The sequence below is a fragment of the Haemaphysalis longicornis genome, unplaced genomic scaffold (genome assembly GCF_048455015.1).
Source record: "Haemaphysalis longicornis isolate Haplotype H1 unplaced genomic scaffold, Haemaphysalis longicornis Haplotype H1 scaffold_8, whole genome shotgun sequence".
NCBI lineage: Eukaryota > Metazoa > Arthropoda > Arachnida > Ixodida > Ixodidae > Haemaphysalis > Haemaphysalis longicornis.
The window spans coordinates 3,645,367-3,665,648 of record NW_027526445.1 but is presented as its reverse complement, the minus strand read 5'-3'; the positions used below and the strand labels follow the sequence as shown (position 1 = coordinate 3,665,648).

Here is a 20,282-nt window from a genome sequence, read left to right as displayed (position 1 = left end):
GAGGGAACGTTAGTTCCTATCCCCACCTCTCATGTAAACAGCCTCCAGGTTCCCGAATTTGTGGCTGCCCACCGCCTCCCCACCCCCCTAAAAACAACAACAAAACAACAATAAAACGTGAATGTTGGCACGGCCCACAGATAATGACGAACTCTGAATTGTTTACTGGGCTGGGTATCCGTGAAAGCCGCGCCCGAACCTTCGTTCGAGTAAAACGGCAGATATAAAGACCAATTACCCCATATCCGCTTTGACTAGTTTAGCTACTATTGGCGAAGTGGTGCCAGGCTTCTTCGAAACTCCCTCGCTTGAGCCGTAGAAAAAATGATACGCTGGCGCAGACAGTGCCGAAGCGCACAACATGGGAATCCCTGGTGCATTCTAAAACTCCTCGTTTTTTTTTGAAAGCGGGAAGAATTCAGTCAAACTACTACATTTAGCCCTTCGGTTTCTGCTCCTACAAGTTGTAGTTCAGGGTGCTTTGATCACCTCTGTACACTTCTAAGGAGCATGTGTCAAAACAACCTAATGCTATATAACGCAAACCAAAATTCACCGTACGGTCTCTTGAACATGTGCCATCAAACTTAATTGGAACCTGGCATCGTGCTTTTAAAGTAATTTTTCTTCCAGAAACTCCCTGGCTGCATTGGTGTGGGTTTAAAGCATTCCTCCCTAATACAAAAAAATGGTTGATGTAAACCTATATTGAAGAAATATTTTGATATTCAGCAGTCCTTGTATTACATATGACGGACATGTACATGAACTGTGAATGAGTGGAACGAAAATAGGGTGCGCATACTGTGTTTTCATCCTGTATTTACTTCTTCATGAAGTGCTGTAGATACGTCTCGAATATTCATGGATTTGGTTATGATCGTGCCGCGGCTGAGGATGGTGGTGATGATAAACGTTTGTGGCAGTAACAAGGTGTTTGCCTCAATATAGGTCAGGTGTTAAAATGTGTTGAGGCAATTCCATTCGTGCTATTTGCAACTACTGCAGACAAAATGCCACTCTCGCTCTGGGACTGACGGGTGTGCGACTTGTGAATACCACCTAATAATCGCAGTCCGCACCAGATAGATTGTCACTGCTGTAAATAAAAGCGCCTTCCTTGCAAGCTTTTCGTAGGTATTCCACTACCATGCGATCTGATTCTTTGTTAATCTAAGAGGTAGACTAGTAGTACATCCAGGTAAGCGGTCATTGTGCTGTTGTGTGTCTTCGTTATGGCCGATTTTGAGGTTTTAAGGTTCGTTTTAATCGTGTTCATTCTTGGTCACTACGTGCCTCACCTACACAAACCATTATCTCACAACATGTGGCTTCACCCCGTATCCCGACATACAGGATTCCTCGCGATGAAAATTTGGGGGAGTTGGTACTGACACGTTATGAAAGGAGGGGCGAGCAGGAATGGCCGCAAGGTTTCGCCAGTGCGAGGGACGAGGAGATACGCCGATGGGTATTGGTTTGGTGCTAAAGATTTTGCACACGCCTCTTTCTTGTCCTTGCAAAATGGAGAAGAGGATCCTTAGCGCCATGCGTTCAAAGCAATAACGAACATATCAAGAAAACTTTGTTGAAACTTGTTGAAATGTGGTTTTCCTGCCTAATTGCTACGTTCTGGGGCCTTCATCGGCATCCAATGTGTGTGTGAATATTTGTCGGAAATATATGTACTCCTGCGCATGTATTACGGCACTTCCTGGAGCGTGAAATACTGGGCTTCTTACAACCGTTGAGTTGAAGCCTGACACCCTATATCTGCTGTCTTCATGCCTAAGGATAAATAGTTTTCAGATTATAGCGCCCCTGAGTGATTGCTGCTGCTGTTTAGTGTTAGCTAAATTGTATTAACGAAACTGTTGCTGGTTTGCTTAGCCTCTTCGCTAATACTGATGGAGCTAGTTGTAATTTTAGCCTGCCAATCGCTGCTGGTTTTGCACTAGCCACAGCAAAGATATACCTGGACTACCAACATACCCCCTCAACACGCTATGTTGATGTTACCAAAACAATGCGAGGCGTCGGAGGAAGCTGACAAAAATAAATGTTTCGCTGTGTGCATGGTGCAAGTGTACAGGTTTGTGCTTTTCACAGTAGGTTAGCCGTTCGGCTGGTTCTTCACCAGATTGGCATTTATCATACATTCGAAAGAAAGCATGCATAACAGCTTCACCGTTCTCGCCCAGGTTGGAGACCACGCCGCAGCCTGGTTTTCTGCAGCTGGGGCTCCGAAGAGTTCGCCCTCATAGGCTCTCAAGAATGGGTCGAGGTGAGCAGATGCCAAGCTATTTAGGTTCCAAGTCACAATGGTGTTAGGTATATAGGCGAAAGTATCTGTTTGTATGTAGATGTGTATTGGTTGGTTGGGATATATCACGATGCTGTAAGAAACCACACGCACACGCGCACACGCGCACGTGCACACGCGCACACACACACAAACACAGACACATACCCACACACACACATACACGCACGCACGCACACACACGCACGCACGTACGCACGCACGCGCTTGTTGTGCTTGCTTTATTGCGCTTATACTGCGTATACACGCTTATTGCGCATATTGTAAAGTACGAGTGATATAAGTAGCGTTTCTCGTATGCAAACGCACACAAACAAAAGAAAGTAGTTTTTGAAGTCATACAATGCATTTGATGTGAGTATATGTAGACAGTTTCGGGAGTCGCCAGTTGATTTCTTCTAAGGTATATTTCGCTGTTGACGCTCAGATGTTATCCATCTCGGCATTATTTATCTTGGAATCGTTCGGCTTCTAAGATACCTGTAACGATCCTTCGGCTTATTTCCATTTGCTGTAACTTTTCAGATATTATAATTAAGTAGGCATGCAGTGGATTGCGTATGGTGTTGAACACTTCAGCCATTAGAGGTGTTGAACATCTGCGAGATTGAAGCATCTAATTGTTTTCGCAGGAACACCGAGTCCAGCTGAGTCACCAGGCCGTTGCGTATCTGAATGTCGACATTGCCGTCCAGGGAAACGGAACACTGGAAATCGCTTCAAGCCCTCTTCTTGCACACCTGATATGGGAGTCAACGAAGAAGGTATTTACTTTTCGGCTCGCACCACACACTACATTGAACTAGTGCGGTTTTTTGAGCAGTTTAATGTACCTAGTGTATAAAGTTATCTCTTGGCTGAGAAAAAGCTTTTATTTTTCAATATTCGACTCATGCTGGAAAACGGTGTGAGAAAAAATGTTTTAAATTAATAAAATATAGAATGCTCCTTGCGGCCGAACATGCACATGGATTATTTACATTACATAATTTGACTCAATGAAATAACAGAAAGGGGATTTAACCAACTGATAATGTGATGACCTCTAAGGCATAGAATGTTTATAAAATCTGGCTGTAACACATGCTCTTTTGGACAATTCATGGTATTCTTTCATAGCTATCCTAAGAAAAAGTGTCTGCCTTCACATGTTATTCCGTGACTGTATATCGTTCGCTTACCCCTTATTTCATGAACTGTTCTATCACGGATCAGTTTACAATGAGCTCATTGAAGGTACTTCTGCCGATTCCTATACCGCAATCATTCTGCTTAGTCAACTGCATTAGGTCTACAGTTTTGCACCTAATTCCCTTCTGCCCGACACAGAATCGGAGTGCGACAATCCAATTTACCTGGAACGTGGTTCCCCAAACTAACCTATCTTATTTTCAGTCATTGTGGGTCAGCCCATTGTGTATTCTGATTAAGTGTGTCCCACTCTGTCGGCTGAACCAGCTTTGGCAAGATGATATGGCATGTGGCAGGAATCTAACCGCTTGGCTTCACTTCTTAAACTGGGAAAGTTTCAAGTACACCTGGCCTGGAGTCATACCACACTGTAGACCAAGCAAGCTTCAAAGGAAACTAGTGGATAGGATGGTCACAGGCACTTCAGGGGTATCTTGGGCACCAGCACATGTATCCTCAAGCTATGATTGTATTCCGTCGCAGTCGTTCATCTTTTGAAAACCTAATTGTCCTCATGACATCGGTTCAGCAAGAAAAATAGGTGAGCTGTGTGCCTACAGATCAGTTTCTCTGAAGAAAAATGGGCGTACCACAACATGATACAAGGCTATTCTAGGGAGTATTAAACATGTAGTCAGTGCTTTGACGTTGAAATAAGTACAAAGCGTGGGTATTAAGGTTGGTTCAAATGATCAACAAATATATCGTGTTCATACCGAGGGTGCCCCAGCCTTGCATCACTGTGTTACCTGTAACGTCCCTGCAAGGAAGTGGCCATAGCCCTGTGCTATTCAACCTCACATTGGTAGGACTCACTGAACCCTCTATATAAGTGTCCATCAATTCATCCGTGCTGATGACGCTTGCTCTGTGTTCATCAGGGCCTCCACGCCCTCAGATCTGGGCATGCAATAGGAAAACCCGGTACCCTCATATATTTGTACCTGCGTCGTAAGGCCTTATGACATCTCTACGGAAAGACACTGGTTGCTTCTACTAGCGAAGTGGTGACACGGTAAAGCATTTTCTTCAAAGATGAACGCATTTAGTAAGCCAAAAGTAATCGCTTTCTGGATGTTACATGTTACCTATCTGTATTTATCGCGAACCTCTCGAATTGCATCTCTGAAGAAAGGGCTCTCTGCAGTTCTCGAGCTATTCACACCTACGGCCGCAAAGGCAAGACATCTTTGTCTGCTCGATGTTGCACCTGTACAACTCACTATTCCATGGTCTGTTCCACTGAAACCTGCCAGTTATGTTTAGTATGTGCAGAACCAACCTACGCGCATTCAGGCCAGACAAGCCCGGACTCTGCGGACTTGTGTTGGCCTATCACGTTTCCCGTCAACTGCGTCCACCTCGAGTCTGTTGGCGTGGCGAGGAAACACCCGATCACAAGATACATTAAAACAACCCGCGTACAATTCCGTCTTTACGGTTACTCTTAGCCTAGCTCTTTTAACAGCAGCTGCGAGTGTCTACTAATCAATAAGATTGGGCTGTAGCAGATGAACGAAGGTATGCAACTTGGGATCGCAAGCACGTCATTGTCACACAGTCTGGCGGTGACAAAGTCGTATTTTGCGCGTCCTTAAGGCTGACTGCAGAGAAAAGAGGCATCACAGCGAGTCGGCTCATTTGGAACGGATTCATATTAGCCCTCCCTCAAAAAAGACTTGGACACAAAAAGAACACAGGGACGAGCGCACTTCTTTCTGTGTCCAAGTTTCTTTAGCCCAAGGTTTACTTTGAATAAATTCCAACTGGCCGGCTGGCTGCGATGCTTTATTTCATTTCTAGTTTTTTTGGCTTCCGGTCTTCACGTCCTGATGTAGACTTTATTAGCGCTACGGCCCTGGTGCCCAATATTGTGTTTTGTTCCTTAAGATCACGTACTTGACGACTGCGCTGCTCCTTACGGAAGTCCAGGCACTGTGTGGGTAGCTACCACTTAAGTGCGCTAGTTCGCGTGTTCTTTCTGTGTACACGTGGGGTTAATGCCTGCTTGATTGTGAAAAGTCCTTTTCTAATTGAGAACAACGTCACTCTCTTTTGTTAATGCGAGGCGCAGCCGTGTTGGGTGCACCACGAAGTGCATGGCAGTGGTTCCGCGTGAGACGGTAACCAATGTGAACAGCGGAATCTGCCTACTGGCGTGACGTATTTCTTTCAGAGGAAGGGACATCTCCGGCCTACCTTTTTTTCTTCGTTGTTAGGAAAAAGGGGGGGGGGGCGCGGTAATGGCACGGCCATTTGAAAAAACAATGAACGGGCCTGCTTGCTCCAGCTGCGCCGCTACAAAACAAAAAAAGGTGGGAAAGACGAGGCAATCGAGGGCCAGAGCTGAGGGTAAATATAGACGTATCCATACCTAAAAACCCAGATTGCCTCCTATATTAGCTTAGGCTCTGTGCACTTAGGTTGTCTTTTATATACGCTTGGGCTCCTGGACTGACTGGATTCTTTTCGCCGTTTCGTTACCCCAGTACTGATTGAAGTGGCCCTGCCACCTGCCGTTCGACTATAAGCCTCGCAAAGCCATTAATATTGGGCGAAAAACTGCGAGCTTTGTACATTCTTTCAAAGATATGTTGTCTGAACTTAAAAAAAGGTGCTCTTAACAAGAAGCTAAGAATCTGCGGGAAACCAAACTTTTATCACGGCTTCAATACATCTCTGTAACGTACGATTCCACATAATTTCTTTTTATTAGAATAAACAAACAACAACAAAGACAAAACTAGAAAATCTGCAGCATGTACTCTTTTACAGGTTTTTATCGGCTACTACACCAACGTTGCTCCGTTGTCAACGTCAAGGGTCATATTCAAGATCTTTTTATTTAAATTGTGGGAAGTGGAACGCAGTCAATCGTCCTATTTACTTCAGTATTCTGAATTTCACTCCCAAAACTCTAACTTCACACAGTTTGTGACAGCTCTCGGCTATAATAAACAAGCACAAAACAAACAAGACAAGCGTCTATGCACTGTGCTCTCAGCTTAACATCCGTGGCTTGAAGAACATTATAGCATTGAGCTTTCTAGGGAATTCAAACCAAGGAGGGATTTCCCTATCTACTGTGATGGACGGGGGTGACAGTTTGAAACAGCTTTGCAGTCAATCGAGTGGAATGAACTAGGTGGTTGTCCTGCACACTGTTATTATTATTTCAGATTCCGAACGCAGATGCAGGGGAGCTTGCTGACGGAAGGAGCACTGTGTTCGACACCTGGCTCACAAACTCACCGTCTTTCAACAATCCTGACACAGAACCAAGGTATATTATAGCGGCGTAGTTCTCGGCAGATAAATCATGGTGTAGTTGCAGCTTTAGGCTGAAAACGGCAACACGAAAAAACAGTCTATATCGCAAAGGTATTTCAGCAATCTCCACTAGCGGTGATCAGGGCATTCGGTCACCAAAGAAGCAATTGATTCTTTGGCTTGTTTCGTTTTAGTGGCTATATGTATTACGAGAAAAATGTGCTGCGGAACGGGGCCAGTATTTCATTCGCTCGCGCTTGATTATGTTAAAATAGATTATATGCTATATAAAAGTCGGCACAATAAGCTAAACGACAAATGGCAAGCGGTGGTGGAGCGAGTTTGGCTAGCATAAGTGTGGCATCTACTGTGGATGACTGCTTTGTGTTATGACATATTCAGTAAGTTTATTTTGCATTGTATTCCAAGAAAATCAAGTTTTGTAGCTCTCATGCGTTAAAGGACAAATCAATATGACACACACAGGTGTCTCCTCGCTTTTTGGGTTCTGTATCAGCGCCTCAAAATTCCGCAATGCAGTAACAACAAACATAAACCAGCACTGTTGAAGTAAAATTAGGAGATAAATATATGACACCAACGATGTTGGCGCGAACCTCCCATTAGAAAAATTAGCAATCTCTTTGACACCCTAACAGTCTCTGCGACCCCCTTTGTTTTAAAGAGAGTCGTAGAGTGTCTACGAGAGTCTTAGAGGCGTCAAAGAGAGTCTTTGCAGCAGCGACACCCACTCGAATTTCCTCTTTTTGTAGTGGAATGATCTGTAACGTGTAAGGAACGCTCAAATAAAAGCCAAAAGACACCATCAACACATCGGTAACACAGAGAAGGAGTATACCGAAATTTCAGTAAGATCTCGTGACCACGTGTGGGACGTTACCTTGGAGGAATCGCCGTAGCCGTCGCGACATGGTGATTTGTTTTTTGCGCGGTATGGTTCGTATTTTCTTCTTCATGCTGTTTAATTTATCCCAGATTGTACAACAGGGCACATACATTTCCGGCTTTCCAGAAGAAAATTTTGATTTTGGAACGTGTGCGTCAGAAGTGTGTCCTTCAATAGGCCCCGACTCCTTAAATACTTTTTATGGAAAACATACGTTGAATCGCTTTAATTCTTCTAGGTTAATGCTGTTGATACTACTCATTACATCAGACATTTATGGAATGGCAGTGGATATTGTATTTTCTGATTGCACGGTTTAACGCACCGACGCAGCGCAGGCGATGAGGCGCGCCGTAGTGGAGGGCTCCGGATTAATTTTGACCACCTGGGGATCTTTAACGTGCGCCGAAATCTCGTACACACGGGCGTTTTTGCTTTTCGCCTCCATCAGAAAAGCGGGATATTGTATTTTATTGGAATAAGTTTTCTCCTTGCTTGGTGTGACGGGGACACTGCCATGTTCAAACGCATCCGTTTTTCTTCAGGTTCCTGGACCTTCCATCAGACAGCGACTACGCGCCATTCTTTCACGAACTCGGCATACCTTCTGTGGACGTTCGGTACGCCTGCCGCAACCAGGTAAGCTCCAGGTGTAAGTCCCCCAATCAACACTTCTAGAGCAGAACTCGAGTCCCAAGCACTCACTGATGGCATGCATATTGAAATGTTTAAGGCATTGTTAAGATGGTGTCAACGAATGAAAATATTTTCTGCCATAGAACATATTCACGGTGACACAGCCTGACCTTCCTCTGCGGCCATTGAATTCGGATTGAAGTAGATATGTCAAAGCATGCAGAACTCAAAAACATTTCGTGTTTGAAGGAATGTTTAAATAGGTGCTGAAGTTGTTGAAAATCAACGAATGTATCTTTAGCCTTTGCAGCACAACTCTAATTATTAAATCAACGGAAGCCGATTTATTATTATTCTAGTGTTCTTCCGGACACCAGAGATACTAAGACATGAATCCGATGTAATGAGAAAAAGTGGTAGTAGGGTAAACGGAGTCGTTCGTCAAGTGGCAATTGAACCGTAGCAGTTTGGGAATAACGAAGCACTTAAGTCAGATTGGGAAGCAGATTCATAACCGGATTCATGGGCGCGCAACAAAACCCCTCAATAACTCAACCAGCCGTATGTCAGAACGCGTGAGCAAATGCCTATCCTGGTGCAACCGGGACATGTCCTAGCCATGCACCTAGTGTCACACCAGTGCCCCATTTATTTCCTTGTGACTTTATAGTGACACGCCATTAAAAAATCAAATCAGGATAAGTGCATAAATACAGCATCGCCCTTGTCATTATACCGGCCTGGAGCTCATGGTAAAGCAGTAAAGTCTGGCGGGTATTCACAGGCTCACTGCATATACACTGACTGAACGTCAAATGAAACTACACCGCCATTTTCACCCACAGCGGCGGGCTTCGCTAAAGCAATGGATTCTATGAAGTGGTCCGGAAAGGTATAAGTTACTTGCACTGACAATACCCACTATTTGAGATTTTTCAGCATATTTAGTGAAAGTTTGGCCCACAAGGATCTAGTTGTGTCTCTGTGGGTCCATAACTTATATATATTCCATGTCTACTTGTTACAAAAATATGGAGGTATTCGCATGAAGCATACTTTATGTGCAGAAGCTCTTCTGTAACGCCAGTGATTAGCTGGGTTTTGAGACACCACACGACACTGCAAATGAAATCGCGTTATAGTGGCTTCTTTCTACTTTTGTGTTAGCTACTCTTCAGTTTAACGGTTTCCCTTTAGGCAAGGCAAGGGAAAAATCTAGAGCAATGCTATTATAGATGTGGCTTTCGTGTTTTTAATTTGAAACGTTCTTAGATGGGAATTCGGGTATTTTCGTGGTACGTTGTTATCATGGCTTCCCTTCTGCTAGATTGGATAGGTTTGTTTCTTTTCGTTTTTTGCAACCGTTTAGACGTGAGGGCTTTCCGAACAACTGAGACTTACGGAATATAGTTTTGGTTATCTCTTAAGTATAATGCTCAGTGAATTAGCACAACGAAGGCTCGTAGGATTCTTGTTTTAACAAAGCACACGTTAACAAGGGGACTAAAATCGACTTTATAGTGATTTCGGCGGATCTAGTGAAGCGGATGGCACGGCTTTGGGAAGCGGAGGTTTCAAGTTCTTTGCGTTATAACTGCGCATGCTAGCTGTCTATGTTAGCGAAGGCGATAAATATTTTGGCGGTTATAGAGTCATCTGAGCAGTATCGTCGCGCTGCATTCTAGGCAATGAGCTTATGAGCTAGGCAATGAGGCCTATATAGGCAATGAGCTTATCGGCCGCTTCACCGTTTTGGAATGTGACTATTCAATGGAATTGTTGCAGTATGAATCGGCACATTCCAAAACGGTGAAACGGGTGATAGCTACCCAGTGCATCGCGTCAGCTGATAAAAGATCATGCTCACACGAAGTGCACGAAAGCTTTAACGCACAGATTGCCAGATTAAAGGAGGCAGGATTCCCCAATTCGGTGGTGTCAGCAGTGGTGGAGTGGTGGAAGGGTGCTAAAGAAAATGAAAGCCGAGAATACCAATCGTGAACCTGAAAGGAAACGCGAGCATAAAAAAACGTGAAGTTGTGCATTATGTACATAAAGCGTCCCACAATTTCAAGAAGGTCATGAAACGGTATAGCGTTCAGGTGGCATTTTCCGCACCGGTCAAGCTAAGCGGGATGTGCTCGCGCATCGGCAAAAGTCGCGCCGGACTGAAAGGGTGCGGAAAAAAGCCCACCCGTGCTGCATACGTTGATTGCTGCACGGGGGTAGTTTATCAAATACCGCTGACATGTGGCAAGGTTTACGTGGGCTAAACGGGAAGATGCGTAATGTGAGATTTCGGGAGCAGGAATTATCAATACAGAACTGCGTGAGCGGGCGTCTCCCCACTCACTGCTCAGCATGCACCTTCAAGCCGTGTGAGCCACGCTGGAAAGAGGTGAAGGTCTTGTGTCGGTGCCATGATAGCCGGCCGAAGGAGATACGGGAAGCCTATTAGATAAAAAAGCTGGGTCATGAGTGCGTCAGCCAAACGTCAATCTGGTTGCCCAATAGTGAGATGAAATTGATTGATGACTGGAGTTAAGGTGTTTGAGTTGTTGATATTTATTATCATTATGCGAAGTCCTATTCGTTTTTATATTGCGCATACGCAGTTGCGGTGTTTCCGGATGTACTTATATGTGACTTTGGTGTAATCAAAGTTAGTTGCAAGTCTGCGCCTGTCCTGTGTCCCCTCCCTTTTTGTGGCCGCCCAAAATCGCACAGTTTTTTACTTTACGTTGACTTTGTACTTCGCAGCTTGATATAAACTTGCACACACAACAGTTTAAAAACGCCAAGAACAGTGTAATTCATTGCCAAGAATAAAAAAGAACATTGTTTTGAGTGCAGCCGTATTTTATTTTTTTTGTGTCGTTTCAGAGTTTCGATTCCTGCCTCCCTCTCTACCACACCATCTATGAGACAGAAATGGCATACAAGCTGGTTGATAAGGAATTCAAGGTAAATATAAAATCTCCTTCACGAGCGTAATATTGGTATCGTCACCCATCGCGGCAAGTCTGCACAACCAACTACATCATTAGTTTTCGCTCTTTGACATTGTCGCAAGAGCTGCAATTACTTACAAAAGTTTCAGAATGCCACAACTTGGTGTGCCTAATAGAACAAATATCTTCAATATTACGACCATAATCACACAATTCAAATTTGCTATTGTATGAAAACGTAGGCAACCCGCCGCGGTGGCTCAGTGGCTAAGGCGTTGCGCTGCTGAGCACGAGGTCGCGGGTTCGATTCCCGGCCGCGGCGGCCGCTTTTCTGATGGAGGCGAAAAGCAAAAAAACGCCCGTGTGTACGAGATTTCGGCGCACGTTAAAGATCCCCAGGTGGTCAAAATTAATCCGGAGCCCTCCACTACGGCGCGCCTCATCGCCTGCGTTGCGTCGGCGCGTTAAACCCCACGATCAATCGAAAACGTAGGCAACGTTGTGAGGTTGAAATAATTCCTTATACATGTCGCTGATATCTGCCTTTTATGCTCAGAATACACAATACTGAAAGTTTACCCGCCGCGGTAGCTTAGGGGCTAAAACATTCAACTGCTGAGCGTAAGAACGAGGCTTCGACTCCCGGCCACAGCGGCCGCTCTCCTGATGGAGGCGAAAAGCAAAAAAAACCGTGTGTTTCAGATTTCGGCGCACGATAAAGATCCCCAGGTTGTCAAAATTATTCTGGAGCCCTCCACTGCGGTGCGTCTCATCGCCTCTGAAGCTTCGGCACATTAAACACTACAATCAATCAATCAATCAATCAATCAATCAATCAATCAATCAATCAATCAATCAATCAATCAATCAATCAATCAATCAATCAATCAATCAATCAATCAATCAATCAATCAATCAATCAATCAATCAATCAATCAATCAATCAATCAATCAATCAATCAATACTAAAAGTATGCAGAGCATGGTTTTTACATACCATGTCGTGATTTGGTCTACGTCAGCTTTAAAAAATGACGTTATAGAGGGAACTCCAACATAAGAACGCATTACTCTTGTGTCCCCCATTTTTCGGTTTCTATTGATTGATGACGTCCCCCCTCGTGGTTGTCGGGACACTGCTGCCTGTTCGGGTATTCTGGTAAGGTAGCAACGTGTGCTTATTGGACGAGGTCGAATAAACACACTCGTCAAGTTTCACCCGTGGAGTGGCTGAGGCTAGAGAAGACTCTGGGTAACAATTAGCTTATAATTCAGATAGAGATACGCACCGCAATATGTTGACTATAAGCTAAGAAAAGCAAAGTTTACATACCGTGTTGCTTTCGCAAAGTGATCGTACCGAGCGTATGGAGGACGACTCGAAAGGATGGACCCAGTAGATCATAAGCAAGGTCCACACACGCAGAAAAGAGTGTCAACTCAACACGGAAAATCTTGAATAGTACTAACATCTTTTCCACCAAAGAGTCGTCGCCACGGCCTTCCTTGGAGTGGGAAGAAGCCGTAGGGAATTAGGAAATTCAAGAGGCGGAGCGCCTCATGCCAAAACAGGCGGAAGAATTTTCGGAAAAGCTAAATCGACGAAACTGGAGCCCGGCATGCAACCGCCTCCAGGGAACTCAGCCACGCGTAGTCCATGGACCATCTTGAAACCCCTGATCGCAATAGAGAGATCACGACCATCGCTGGCCCTAGCGTCACGCTCGTGATGCGTTAGTGTCACGGTACTGAATATGATGCCACCTACGCAGTAAAGAAAATGTTTTTGGGCAAGCAGTCGCCAGTAGCGGTCACCGTTTACCTAGGGTGCTGAAGTACACACTATGATGAGTTGGACAGCCCATTTCTGTGAGCAGAAATGGAGGCAACTCTCAACATGTTAACAAGGAATACAAACCCCGGACGGAATGAATTAACGTCGATGTCACTGCCACCTGTATAATGGAATGGGAGAGTACCTACACGAGAGAATAAAAAAATGGAAGATGGGATACCGGTATAGTACCGATGACACGGTGGAAGCTCGCCGACTTCAGCGTGATTCCCAGGCTGAACAAGCCGCTAATCCTGCTGAACCTAGGCTCACCTCCGCTCACGCCTTGCACCGGCAAGCTTTACAAGCACAGAGTGGTCAGAGAGCCGATACCACCGAGCGGCTACCACGCCCTCTCCAAATGACCCATCCATTTCAATGAGCTCTCACACTGCCAATACCCCTACCCTCAATGACACCATAATCATTGATGAATAGTGGTCTTGCAGAAGCAGTCCAAAGCTGCGCGTCTACTACTCGCGACAACCTAGCCAGGCCACCCGTTTTGTGCTCCGTGGCGAGAACGGGTTCATTTGTACAGACTCCAGCGTAGATGCCCGTCGGCGAAAACATGATATGGACTCTGGCCCACTTACGATAAACGTTTCACTCCTTGCTTCGTGTCGTGGTGCCTCGCAGCAGCTTGGCCTTCAGTTTCTGCTTTGTTTTCATGCGTTTTCTTTTAAAGTATCTTTACGATGCGTTTTTTAATACAAACAAAAGGACACCCTCTAGTAGCCGCTAATCCAAAGGCGCAATACGGGTGCTCGAAGAACGCCATGACCGAGAAATAGAGAAAAAAAAGAAAGTAAGTTTTGAAATTACGTGATGGCCATATAGCAATAATTAGTGTCTGAGGTACCTTGTGACCATTATTTTAAGCAGTCTGTGCAATCGTTTACTGCTTTCTAAAAGCATTTAAATTTTTGAAAAAAGTTGAAAAAATTGTTGGAAGGTCCTTTTGAGGCATGCGCCGTGAATGCGGATGCCTATACTCTCGGTAAGAGATACCATCTTGTTGCTGCATTCCACCACATAATCTTTCCTGCCACCCCGCCATTGTTATTGGCACAGGGGCCCAAGCTTCCCCTCCAGAACTTACGCACGTGGCACAGGAAATGTTAGCGAGAATGACCTGAATGTCCATGCTGGATTCGAGCACGGAGGCAATCCAGCGGTCGAATGGGTTCATGCGCGTGCGGCTTGTAGAAGACGCAGGAATGACTACACCCGGGTCTGAGAGTCTCCAAGTAGTGACCCTCGTTCCACAGGCCAAAGCAGCACCACAACTGTGCGATTTCATCGAGCGTTGTATGTTCCATGTAGTCGAGCATCTATTCGTAAGTTCTTGAATGCGAACGCGCTCGTCATTGTCGCGTTGTTCTTCATCTAAACGTCGCTGCTTGTTGCTGATACCATTTTGCGCTCGGCATTTTCTTGGTAGTTTTTCTGCGGGTGGACGGCGAAACCAACAGCTGCAACAGCTGTACTGTTAAAAGGTACACCTGATTCTTATCTTAGAAAGCCACGATGCTGCATTATTCATTCCTGCCGTTAACGAGCGGTAGAAATTAAGGAACAGTGGGTGTGGGCTCTGTAGTTCTTATGCGTATTAATGCACACATTACCCGACGTTATATCCTAGGCTCTTACTACTACTGTGGAAAAATGAATGGCCTCGAACTTTTTCCAGTTCTTGCGTTCCGTCGCTCAGCTCCTGGCCCTCGCTGCGCATGGACTGGCTGTGTCCGAACAGCTTCCATTGACGGTGCGGCCATACGCGGCAGCGCTAAACGAGAGCCTCGCTGAACTCCGGGTGCTGTACGCCACGTACCTCGAGGACCTCGGAATCGACGTCGGTATGTGCCTGTTCTGCTGTCACTCTTGCGCATGGCCCCTTGGAGACGTAGTTCGGCACCGCGTTAAGCGTTGGTCGAGCATGAAGCAGTCCAGAGTACAATATACTCTTAAAGCCCAATTACATGGACGCGAATTCATGCGTCGAACGAGCGTCGGCGTCGTTCTGCGGCACCGCGTCGCCACGCAGAAGAGGGCGAGTAAGTACATGTGACCGCGAACTCACGCGACAGCCGCTGTGTCGATAGGTGTTGCTGGGCATGTTTGTCTGAGCTCTCCGTTCTCCTCAAGTTATTTCCGGTCGTTTGTAAGCAGTTATTTTGGATTGCCTAACTGTACCTGCCTGGGCCTAGCTTTTTCATTAAAAATATATTTCTCCTTTGCTATTTGTCGCTAAAAAGGTTGGCGGCAATTTCAAGGTACCTCGAATTGTATTTGATGTCACGCCCTTCACGCAGAAGAAAATCAGACAGCATAATAAACAAGAATTGCCGTGGTACAAGTTCCCTCCTACTTGACGTCCATCCTAAAAGTTATCTACCGTCTCCTTTATGAATTCAAAGCGGAAAGTAGAAATTATTGCTGCTTTGCTACTGAGATGTCAGCCGAACGACATTTCTGTTAGCATTAGCGCAGAATAAGAAAGTCAGGTGGTCTGGTGGTTATGTAAGGTCCAAAAACGTTTAATGCTACTACGTGGCAACGTAAAAACAGCGTTTAAAACACGAATGACGCTGATGTCGTGTTTAAAGAAATACTAAATGCCTGTCCCTTTTAGTGTCACTCAATCAGCCAACCCGCCCGTAGGTCTGTGAAACCTGAAATGTCACTCTCGCCGTCTACACGTATACTTTGTTTATACAATAAATAAAATTTTTACTAGCGAACTAGATGGTTTTAACGAAATTTTGTGAGGTAGGCATTTGATCATGGAAATCCCCGCTTTGAATGCAGGCATATTACCCTCTACTTTAGTGTGAGGGACACAAAAGATGTGAATGCCTGTCTCATTGGCTGCAAGTGCAGTAGTTGGACTCTAGCACCCTTCCGTGGCCCCGGGAATGACACGGAGACAATCGGAAAGAAACGTGACTACAGCCTCACGGTTCTGACTCGTACTGGTGCAGGCAGGCACATTTCAGCGACCCATCATGGCGCATAGCCTGGTCCGTGCGCCCTACGCCAAACTCAGACGTCCTTTTCTCATACGACCCCCCTTCTCCACTTGTGCGCATGGTGCAAATAAGTACCGTGGACCCGCACTACGCCCCACTGCGTACCGTTGTTCACCACAGGAACCCCTAATTGATAAAGAACGAAGACTCAGGAATGCCGACCGAAAGCGAGGGGCTTACTCCTAAAGAAACAGCTCAGGGAGGCACAAAGTTGCTTTAGGAATAATGAGGCTGCCTTGCAGAGCGGTTTATCTATTGCTCAGAAGTTTCAAACGAACGATGTCCGCGGGGTTTAGCCCCTAGGGGCTCGCCCGAAACCATACATCGCGTAGAGCAACGGAGGTGATCCAGCTGATGGACAAACAGACCATCCGGACTGGGATTTGTTTTGAAGGGCCGATGTTGAAGATCGCATGAACAAACTGACCCAGCAAAAGACTGGAAAACGCCTGTAAAAACTTAAACACCTTTCCTTCTTTCTTCTATTACGGAATGAATGAAAAGTGGAAGCATGGTGATACGTATACCCGCCCCATTTGAAGGTTGAAGGTTGAAACGGATCACGTATTTTTACTCTTTGTTGATGTAGGAATGTTTTGTAAAAGTGTAAATTTCTTCCTCAATTTATTAGCAGAAAACGCGTGTTCCCTCCTCTTATAAAAGTAAAAATTGCTGGCAAAATGTAAATGTATTACATGTTTAAAATTGAACGACCATAAATGAATGTAACAATATATGTGATCGTTTATTCGAGACTGTTGTTAAATACGTTTTGCGAGAGTTGGGTATCAGGCTCGTTTTGCATCACTGTTTGTGTGGAAGCGCTGCCTTGGAAACCTTCAATTTCTATTGCTAGATGAAATGGCAAAATAGCCAGCTGCTGGTATCGTGTTTACTGTATACTGTAGGAATGTACGAACAGTTTCTGCAAAAGGGCCGCCTTTCTACTTCGGCATCGCTCACACAAAGGCAGCCAAAGTGTGCACTGCGGAATTAATGAAGCAGATTGAGGGTTGCATTCTTTATTAATGCGCTTCCTTATTTCTGATAGAAGAGGTTGTCTATTGAAACAAGTGCAAACTGCACAAAAAGTAATACGAATGGGACACTCAGAATACACTTCTAAGCGTCGTATGTATTCCTTTCGTCTTACCTTCTCGCGTAGTTTACCCTTTTTTTAAGTGTGAACCGTGTAGCCGAAATCTTAATACGGCCGACGTCTCTTCTTCGCCTGGTATAGTTAAATTCCGATGACAATTTCTCTGTATGCTCGGAAGGAAACTAGATGACCAGGCGATGTACCTAAACAAGAGATTCTTCGAGTACGCACTGCATGTGTTCTTTGAGGGAATTATAAAAAAGTGTCATGTCTCAAGAAGGGCGGGAAGAGGGGGAGGAAGAAAGGGTGCTTTTATTTTTCTGAACCTGGCCCTTAGAACCGTTATTCTGGCCCGCTGCCTGAGCGTAATAGGATAGGGACTGTTCTAATGAAAGCCAGGCAGTGACGGCACAAAGAATGCCGCAATGACAACAAAGCTCAAGAAATGCAAGTGCCTAATTTTGAACAAAGCACAAACTTGAATGAGGACTAAGAACAAGAGATAAACTCGCAGAATACCGAACGTCACTGCGAAGGAAAACCTCACTTTGACAAAGAACAATCCTCGGCAGAACTTGAGAAACGCGCGGAATGGCACCGTGAACAACCCGTTGACAGCCGTCATCGAAAACAACATATATGCCACCCTTGCAGCATGTACAGTCGGCCGGAAAAGTAACCGGACCACCGCTCACGCAGCCGGAGCGGCTGCTACGGCGCACCGCGGCGCTGTTATCTCGCTGTGCTCGCTTACGACGAGAGTGGCACGCTTGACGCCAAACTTCCCCTCGCCCTCGTGCGGGTGCTTGCCACGCTTGATAAACTTCTAGTGCAGCGTTCGCCTTTAATCCCGCACATGGCGCAGTCGCGCTGCAGCGCACGGCCGCAGGGCCACAAACCGCGGCGCTAGGAAGGAACGAAAACCCGCTCTGCTTTTTGTACGCGGTTTATGTTCGCCTCATGCTGCCTATCAGTGCCTGTAGGATGCGTCCACCGCCACTGGATTTTGGATAAGACGGCACAATGCACCGTACCGAAGGCTACCGTGACGTTCGTTTTTCCACGCCGGAGTGATGTTATAGTGTCGAAATTGCCTTTTCGGCATCATGTCCGGACGTGGGTTTAATACTACTTACGGGGAGACCTCTGAAGACCGATTTAATTAGCTAGTAGGATATTCTTTCGGTGACGAATTTTCTTTACAAGCGTACCGCCAGGATGAATGATTTCGAAGACGAATCGCAAAACATCAGATATTCCTGAAACTTTATTCATGAAATCTGACAGTACTGGCATTCAGCAGTCCTCAGTGGGGCGAAAAGTTGCCGGCTACAGCGACGACTTCGCCGACTCGCCTGGGCATGGAGTCGTACAGCGCCGCCACTATCTCGGGACGCCCGCGCAGCGCTTCCCACTTTTCCTTCACGGCGAGCCACAGCTGCTCCGCTGTGCCACCACAAAGGCGTCGTGAGGCAAGCGCCTTCTTCAGCAGTCCCCATATGTTTTCGATGGGGTTGAGATCAGCCCCGTTAGGGGGCCATGGCAGCTGAGGCACGCCACAGCGCTCCAGGAGTGCGCTCACACTGCGTGCTTTGTGCACGGGGCTCCTATCATGCTGGAGCAGGTAGCAGCCATCCTGGAACGGCCCGTCCAGGACGTACGGGATCAGGTGCTCGGTGAGGACTTCACAGTACCTCGCCCCGGTGAAGGAGCCCTCGATCCGCACGAGTGGGCCCAGGCCGTCCCGACTGATGGCACCCCAGACACTGACCGAGCAGCGGCCGCTGCTGAGCACGCTGTGGGTGTAGGCGGGGTTATACCTGAGAGTATGGGAGAGCAAGCATTAACATCTGTCGGGTCCAAAAGCTTGGAGCGTCCTCATTCCGTTGCGGAAATGAAATAAAGATGGAGGCTTAAATTACACAAAATTTAACATTTTACCCACACTGATATGGAATACGCGCGAATGAAACACTTAAATGGTAGTCAATGCTGTACCCATGTCAAGTCAGGTGGTAAGGGGAAAATGAGGTTGCATTCTCCAGACTACGACGCGTTGCAAACCATCCATATAGGTTATTGACAGGTTAATCTAACTTAACCCGCGATTCCTGTGAGCCGCAAGGGTGCCAGTTCATACCTGCTGTTCAACGGACGCCACACACGCTGCTGTTGGTCCCAGCGTGTGCAGAAGGTAGACTCGTCCGTGAAAATCACCTCCCGCCACTCCTCTGCCGACCACTGCTCGAAAGCTCGGGCGAAGTTCAGTCGCTCCTCCCGCTGCTTCGTTGACAGGTGCGGTTTCTGAGCGGCAATGCAGTTCACGAAACCCGCCTCTCGCAATCTTCTCCTGATTGTGTCGCAGCAGCAACTGAGATCCAGAGCATCGCGGATCTCCCTGGAGTTGAGAAATGGGTCGACAACAGCGGCAGCAACAATCCATTCATCCTCTGCCAACGTGGTCACCCTCGGCCGCCCACTGCGCTGAGCATCACAAATTCTCCCATCTTCATCTCTATACGCTGTAAGAATGCGGCTCACCGATGTTCGGCTCCTACCGGTGCGGCGGCAGATTTCACGCTGAGGGACACCTTCGTGGTGAAGCCGGACGATCAGCCTTCTCTCCTCTATTCGCACTCGGGGTGGCATTCTGGCGAAGTAAAAAGCCCGATGCGACCGTTCGAGCTTTTAAAGGTTTTTTACACTGCAACTGGCCAATGAGCAGTCCTTGTTCAATTTTTACATTTTATTTATTAGAATGGTGTAGGCCAGGCGCTTTACGGTGGGTTCTGCTTTACAGATATGGGTGCGCTCTGCTACACAGATATGGTGATGTCCTTCCATTGGCCAATTGCAGTGTAAAAAACCTTTAAAAGCTCGAACGGTCGCATCGGGCTTTTTACTTCGCCAGAATGCCACCCCGAGTGCCGATAGAGGAGAGAAGGCTGATCGTCCGGCTTCACCACGAAGGTGTCCCTCAGCGTGAAATCTGCCGCCGCACCGGTAGGAGCCGAACATCGGTGAGCCGCATTCTTACAG

The 20,282-nt window shown here is 46.3% G+C and overlaps 1 protein-coding gene across 4 annotated transcripts in view; it reads left to right on the top strand.

Annotated features, from left to right (window-relative positions):
- LOC144149832 (N-acetylated-alpha-linked acidic dipeptidase 2-like) overlaps positions 1–20,282 on the top strand; it is a 380,783-nt gene that overhangs the window by 91,566 nt on the left and 268,935 nt on the right. For all 4 annotated transcript variants that reach the window (XM_077681511.1, XM_077681510.1, XM_077681512.1 and 1 more), the window contains 6 exons: positions 2,202–2,284; positions 2,956–3,087; positions 6,694–6,797; positions 8,237–8,330; positions 11,211–11,291; positions 14,806–14,971. In XM_077681511.1, coding sequence (XP_077537637.1) covers positions 2,202–2,284; positions 2,956–3,087; positions 6,694–6,797; positions 8,237–8,330; positions 11,211–11,291; positions 14,806–14,971 — 660 coding nt within the window. The remainder of the gene's footprint in view (positions 1–2,201; positions 2,285–2,955; positions 3,088–6,693; positions 6,798–8,236; positions 8,331–11,210; positions 11,292–14,805; positions 14,972–20,282) is intronic.